This window comes from Mytilus galloprovincialis, chromosome 8 (assembly GCF_965363235.1).
Source record: "Mytilus galloprovincialis chromosome 8, xbMytGall1.hap1.1, whole genome shotgun sequence".
Lineage (NCBI taxonomy): Eukaryota > Metazoa > Mollusca > Bivalvia > Mytilida > Mytilidae > Mytilus > Mytilus galloprovincialis.
Genome location: NC_134845.1, coordinates 19205236 through 19213202, shown reverse-complemented (window position 1 = coordinate 19213202; position 7967 = coordinate 19205236). Strand labels below are relative to the sequence as shown.

The following is a 7967-nucleotide window of genomic DNA, read 5'->3' as shown; positions in this document are numbered from 1 at the left end:
AGTTTGACGGGAACCAGTTTTCGAATTTGTAAACTACAAAACGTAATCGGTTATTGTTCATTCCGTTTTGGTGTTTCATACCGACTTATATAGTTTGAATAAGCTTAAGACCCTTCAAACATTAATGTGATAGGTATATTAAAGATTGTTTTACAAAAGGATTGAACTGTTTTACTTTCAAAGTCGTACTATAGGGATATCTGTCATATACGGATTTCCACTCTCACCGGTTAATTTCTTCTTTTACACGTGCTTTGGAAACTTCCTGTTTAACCGCAAGTTTTAAAATTGTTTTTGAGTGAATTAAACTTATTTTAACAATCATGAAGCGTTCCAGAATCTTTATAAAGCAGTTTCTTCTTCTCTTTGATGATGGAAAATAGGTTTTCTCAAGAAAATACCGCAAACGATCGCAGAGGAATTGAAACGTACAAGTCAAGTCGGCACCTGGTTAAATTGGCATCTAGTCAAATCGGCACCTATTCGACGTCAAGTCGGCATCCAATAATATTTGTTATAATATTTTCTATTCAATTAATTAATTACTGTTACCAAGTACATAGTGAATATGTTGTTGTGTATTTTGGTAAACCACGAAACGAAAGTGAATATGTAGTGTATAAAGGTAAACAACGAAGCCCTTACCAAAGCTGTTGTTTTAACAATTAGACAATTTGTGTAATTGTAAAAACAAGTCAATTATTAAAATAAAATGGAAAACTATGAGTCCCTTTCAATAAATCAAACTTTCATGCCAAATAATTAGCAAATTTAAGGTGTTTGTTTTTCAGTAAAGTTTAAACAGCATTAAACCAACAATCCTGTAAAATGCTCAACTGGTTAAAATAATGCAGAAAAATACACAATATCTCATGTATTAGTCAAAATAATTATGACGTCTGGCAAGGCTATTTTATTATTTTTCTGGGACGCCTTCCTACGACGTTCGTAGGAAGGCGTCCCAGAAAAAAAATTAACATAGCCTTGCGGTCATAGGAAGGTGTTCCAGAATAAAATTAAAAAAGCCTTGCCAGACGTAATAATTATTTGGACTACTCATATATATATATATATATCATTAAAAATACACCAAAAAAGTCATTAGTTGAGAAAAATAAATGTATACAAAATGTACATGAATACCCAAAAATGTGAAAGTTAGTATTTAACTCTTTTTGCTTAAATACTGAAAAAAATTCTGGCAACCCCTTTCTTATTTTTACCCTATTGCTTAAACTACTGTTAAAAATATATATTTAACATGGGTGACGAATTGACTATATCAGGTGTCGATTTTAACCAGGTGCTGATTTGTCCAGGTGCCAATTTAACTAGTTGCCAGTTTGACTAGAATTCTTTGACAAATGTTTGAAACTATCTGAGTTTCATTAGACCTTTGATAGCAGTAACAAAAAGATTATTTACTTAATATTTTGTGGGAGAAGGGGGTTCAGACTGTGTGGTATCAGGTCTGTTTGAGCCCAATACATTTTCGCACCCTACACGTTCGCACATTCACACTCTACTCATTCGCGCCCAATTTTAATTCAAATTCAAGTTGAATAATTTGAAAATCATGGTTGTTGTTTTAAATTGCTTTGGTGTAAATACTGAATGTATTTATAGCTTTGTATGAGTAAAACATTGAAGATTTTAAAGGAAAAAACACAAAAGATAATTGTTTTTAACAGCTTGGTCCCATTGATCTGAAACAACGAAACAATAAAACATAGAAACCAAAATATAGCAATCCACTAATATAACCAAAACATGATAAAATTTATTGAACACGCAGAAACAAACATAGTCAGAATCTCACTTCATTTTGAAACAAGTCAATGAAACAAGTTATAGCAATACACTAACCAAAACATGATTAAGAGTTATTCAACACAAAATAAAACGTTGACAAAATACCACTTTATTTAGAAAGGATTATTATTATTTTTAGCAATACCTTATCCAAAACATGATTAAGATTTATTCAACACAAAAAAAAAAATTGCTGTCTCACTTTATTTTGAGACAATGACAACAATTATACTTATAAGAAAACACTTGCTTACAGAGTTATTAAACACAAAACCAATTAAGATTGGGTGCGAACATGTAGGGTGTGAAAGGGGTGAAAATGAGTGGGCGCAAACGTGAATGGAAGCGAACGGACCCAGATTCAGACTATGTACCAGTGAGAAATATACAAGCCTTTCTACGGTATTTATTTGTACAATTCAGCTAGTCTTGACCTATTCATTTGTCTTTAAAAAACCAGCCAGTTGTCACCTTCACTTCACACACACACACATATACGAATATCAATTATATGCTCACGATACATGTTGCATTGTTAAACTAATTACAGTATGTGAAAATCAAGACTTGCATAAAAACTATCCCAATATTAGAGACAGTGGCGTCATTTTTCTTCAGAGCTTTCAGCTCTTTGATTCTGTTTGTCTTTTTCATTTTTAACCATGGCGTTGTCAGTTTGTTTTAGATTTATGAGTTTGACTGTCCCTTTGGTATCTTTCGTTCCTCTTTTAACCTTGTCTAATCCAAATAATTCCCAGCCACATGATCCACATCCACAAACACAATTAGCATACAATAAATCGTGTCAAATACATAACAGTTCTGTAAATTCCTTTATGCTATTTCATTCTTTTTACTGAGTAAAACAATAAGAAAACACACACTAAACTGATCATTGTCAAAACACGTAAAACCCACACTTGTATACATATGCATTTATCATCTTTCGAAAAGTAAATTTGTTGCCTTAAATACATTGTCATTTAGCAGATAACCAATGCTGAGACAGTATTTAAAAACTATTATCAAATTAACAATCCGATGATGCTTTTTGGCTGGTTGACTGTTGGCTCGGCATAGATTAAGGTTAACCTGTGCCAGTAAATTATTTTGATGTAAATTAGCAGCCTTTGAAAAAGCCAACTCTGCTAAAACGTAATTTTCAGTATCTAGTCCACAGTATCCAAGAAGTTCATAATCTCCATAACTGTTCACAGAACGGCAATGCTTTTCAAATTTTTCCAGAATATCTGGCAAGTTTTTCAACTGTGTCGCAATGGTTGCTTTGATTATGAAATAGTATGCAAATGACAAAGAACTTGCCAAGAAACAGCCCGTATATTTGACCTCCCTTTGAAGCTGAACATTCAGTGTTGTTGATTCTGCAGGATAATATCCGTTTTGCATTGACGATGGTCGTTTTCTTTCTGCTTCAATGAATTTTTCAAGCAAACTTATTGCTTCTTCCCATCTTTCACTATCGCATAGAAAGTTTGCAAAGTCAATGGTGCTAGCAAAATGAATACCATTATTTTGCAGAACTTCGTTGTACAGTTTCTCCGCTTGGTATAAGCGCATTTTTCTTTCTTTCGATTTATCATCGTGACTGTGTGCTAAGGCAAAACACATGCATGCCATATTCCCTCTCAAATATTCAAGTTCTGGAAAGTTTTGTACCTCAGCCAAACATTTCTCATAAAACATCAACGTAATGAAAGGCGTTTCTAGTCTTATACCCATATAATTAACAAAATCAACGAAGGACATCTGTATATATTTCTGTACGAAAAGCTGATAAAAATCTAAATGGTATGAAAATGATGTCCGCTTCTCGCCTAGCATCACTGATGCAATATTACACTGGATATCAGTAAAACAACCTAAGACGGTTCTTCCAATATCAACATCTTCAACGGAGGCAATTTCGTCCAAAACTAGTTGAACAATACTTCTGAAAGTTGTGCTATAACTTAAACATTCCTGAGCATAACAGAAAATTCTTAAATCTGTGAATTCTAAAATTGGTTCTATTGGATCACTACGAATAGTTTGAAGAGCTGATTCAATGGACTGTAATTCTGACTCGTCTAAATAATCTACCATGTTGTTTTCTGGTAAGAAGTAATTAGGAATGTTTCTTTTTTGAACGCATTTCAAAAGAACATCTAACATGTACAATACACAGCCTGCAGGGTCGTCATCCCAAACTCGAACTGGTAATTCGTCACAACAATATAAAAATACGTTTTTAAGAAAATAAGATGAAAGTTTAGTGTTTTCCTCCATGGTCTGTTTACGTAAGATTTTAAGATAAACATAACACTGCCGTTGTGCTGAAGTGATCGCCTGTTCAGCCAGGATTTGTTCGGCTTTTGCAAATGATAGTCTCCATTCAATATCAGGATTACAGCTTAATCGGTGAGCTACTGGTACCATATGGATTCCCGTGGAAACAATCGAGTCAACAATGTCAGCTGCCAACCAACCATTAGTGCGCCTTCGTTTAGTCCATGGAAGTGCACATTCTGGCCACGAATTACAGGGGATAGCAACCACGTAATCCTGGGGATGAAACAGTTTCGATTGTTTTCCTCTCTCCTGTGTCATTGGAACAGGGTCGTCTGACGAAACGGCTGGACCTTGAAGAGAATATTTTAAGCCATCGTCTGTGCTGGTTTCCATCATTTTAACCTGTTCATCCATTATCATTGAGGAATTCAGATAATATTTGTCTGTTTGGCCATCGTGACATAACACTTTACTGGTAATGTCTGTTGGAGAACTGAACCGTACACGTCCATACCCAGGGTGAGTGTGAGAAGTCTCAATAACCACTGGATTTCTTGTTCCATCTTTTTCAAATTCGTTTGCCGAAGCGGAAAATTCCTCTCGAACTAACATAGCGTCGATGTCAGACATATATTCAATATATGGTTGATCTGTTAATCTGACAGCATCTGGTATCCCATAACCTTCTGACTTACTTCCAACCGGAACAATGTGTAACTTGCCTGAAAGACCGTCTTTTAGATTTGAAAACCCTTCAAGAATTTTCTGTTTTTCCATCTGAAGTCTATCATGTCCAAAATGGCGTCTTGGTAGTAATATTTGAATGAGATATGACACGTGGAGAAGAGGGACATCTGCAACATCATCCCAATCCTTTGTAGAGTATGCTACACTTTTCTCCATATTCACCTAAATAGATTAGTAAATGATTCAATAAAGTTGTCCATAACTATATATTTAATGGCCGAAAAACAAAATTCGGGTGTAATCATTCATGAGATTGACCCAAAATATATGCATGCACTTAACAAATTAAAAACTATAATACCAGTAACCAAAGCTTTTATGTCTGTTCTCCACCTGAAAGTCAAATGGCAAGTGCAAGACGGAAACTATCACCGGTTTGAGTACAGTATTCCTTTCACGGATTTAGCTATACTTTTCGGAACTTTTGGATTATAGCTCTTTATCTTTTATATAAGCTTTGGATTTTACATATTTTGGCCACGAGCATCACTGAAGAGACATGTATTGTCGAAATGCGCATCTGGTGCAGAAAAAATGGTACCGTTAATGTTATTGCAATGTTTACTGTAAGTTTATTTCAAATTAAAGAGTTATATCAATAACTATAAAAATTGCAATTGATCTAGGTTTTTGCACTTTTTGTTATCATCAACAATCAAACAATATCTTTTAATAACACAAGTTACACGACGGGTGCCACATGTGGAGCAGGATCTGCTTATCCTTCCATGGCACCTGAGATCACCCCAGTTTTTTTGTGGGTTCGTGTTGCTTAGTCTTTGGGTTTCTATGTTGTGTCTGTATTATTATTTGTCTGTTTGTCTTTTTATTTTGAGCCATGGCGTTGTCAGTTTATTTTCAATCTATGAGTTTGGCTGTCCCTCTGGTATCTTTCATCCCTCTTTTATGGCAAGCCATTTTTATGTTTCCTTTGTTTTAAGATATCATAAAAGATATCATATAAACTACATAAGATATATAATAAACTATATAATTTATATCATAATAACATTAACGGTACCAATTTTTCTGCACCAGATGCGCATTTCGACAAATAATGTCTCTTCAGTGATGCTCGTGGCCAAAATATGTAAAATCCAAAGCTTATATAAAAGATGTAGAGCTATAATCCAAAAGTTCCAAAAAGTATAGTCAAATCCGTGAAAGGAATCAGAGCTTTGCATGAGGGAGATACATTCCTTAATTTAAAATAATTTTTAACATTTTGTAACAGCAAATTTAATAACACAAAAAATCCGTATTTTCATGCCAGTACCGGAGTATTGGCTACTGGGCTGGTGATACCCTCGGGGACTAACAGTCCACCAGCAGAGGCATCGACCCAGTGGTAGTAATAACATTAACGGTACCAATTTTTCTGCACCAGATGCGCATTTCGACAAATATGTCTCTTCAGTGATGCTCGTGGCCAAAATATGTAAAATCCAAAGCTGATATAAAAGATGTAGAGCTATAATCCAAAATATAAGATATCTAATAAACCATGTAATACATCTTATATTTTAAGAGACCTTATAAACTTAATAAGATATGTTATAAACTAGAGAATAAATTTTGTGAACTAATCTCTTAAAAACCATAAGATATCTAATGAACCCTTATAAAGTATAAGATATCTTGCATGTCTGCTTACCCTTCCGAAGCACCGGAGACCACCTTCAGTTTTTGGTGCGTTCGTTTTGCTCAGTCCTTATTTTTTATTTTTTATGATGTGTGTTTGTTTGATTGTCTTTTTTAGCCATGGCATTGTCAGTTTGTTTCGATTTATGTCTTTGAATATCCCTTTGGTATTTGTCGCCTCTCTTAAGATTGTTTAATAAATAATAATCTAATAGATATACCGAAAAAAATGTCTTATATATTAAACGAGAAATTTTATAAAACTAAATAAGATATTGTTTCTCAAATAAGCTATCTTCTAAATTTAAAAGAGATATATCTTATACACTAAGATATATGATTGTTTGTATGGAATCTGATCTGGTATATAATATATCTTAAGTTGTCGTTTTACCTTCCGATTAAATAAGATATTTTATAAAGAATATAAGATATCTTGATATTGAATATATATAACAAAGTCTTGTCATTGTTATTTCATTGTTTTGTATTGCAGTTATAAATTAACTGCATCAATATTTGAATAACATATGATAGTAATGTTTACCCACAGAAATAAATACGTAAAAAACTTAAAACTATGAACAACTGTGTTAAAATAATTTAAATTTATCGTGATTTTTTTCAATATGAAAGTAGCTCGAAATTATAATATTTGAAAACAACGATTTTAAACTGATCATGAAAACTTGTTAGTTTCAAATGAAACCAGTTTTAGCTGTTGATACACATTAAATGTTGTAGTAACAAATAATAAATGAAAAGTTTCTTAAAATGCTTACCTTTTAATGTTTATCTAACTTCGGTAGAACGTAAACACATGTAAACGGCCATCACAACAAACACGAACAAACACGATATTTATATTTACTTTAACATGTTTAATACGTTTAAATATTCACGTGATAATAAGGCGCTAATTTTAAAATTAAAAAATTTAAGTTATTTAAATTTCTATATTGCTGTCATTTACTGATCATATAAACATTCTTGTATGATCCTTTTTTTTTGTATTTGTATTTGGCAAAACTTTTAGGAATTATTGGTCCTCAATGCTCTTCAACTTCGTTCTTTATTTGGTCTTTTTTTTCCTTCATTTTTTTGATTCGATCGTCACTGGTGAGTGTTTTGTAGACGAAACATATGTCTGGCGTAAATATAAAATTTCAATATTGGTATCTATGATGAGCATGATGAGTTTATTTTGACTTTGATGAATATTAAATTTTCTTTCTCTTAATTTTACAAGAAGGTTCTTTACCTTTGATTCCATATACAATTATACAGAAAACTGTCAACGTATATTTTTTCAACCTAGTAGAAGTTACACTACAAACCCGACCAAAGCTAGAGCATAGTATTTCTGCCATTTGGAACTTATGCTATGAAAAACTTCTATTTCATGACAACGCTCTAAGATCCTCTACACTTCAATTTTTGTGGTTTTAGCGTGTTTAGATAAAAAAAAAAGAATGAAC

At 32.9% G+C, this 7967-nt stretch overlaps 1 protein-coding gene across 1 annotated transcript; it reads right to left on the bottom strand.

Annotated features, from left to right (window-relative positions):
• Nucleotides 1-2608: 2608 nt before the first annotated feature.
• Nucleotides 2609-7360, bottom strand: LOC143085255 (uncharacterized). Its single transcript, XM_076261499.1, has 2 exons — nt 7272-7360; nt 2609-5010 (listed from the first exon to the last, which is right to left on the bottom strand). The coding sequence occupies exon 2, from the start codon at nt 5002-5004 to the stop codon at nt 2752-2754; it is 2253 nt and encodes a 750-aa protein (XP_076117614.1). The 5' UTR covers nt 5005-5010; nt 7272-7360; the 3' UTR covers nt 2609-2751.
• Nucleotides 7361-7967: the final 607 nt, after the last annotated feature.

Coding starts and splice junctions, on each gene's coding strand:
- LOC143085255 (XM_076261499.1), bottom strand. CDS start 5,004: ATGGAGAAAAGTGTAGCATACTCTACAAAGGATTGGGATGATGTTGCA.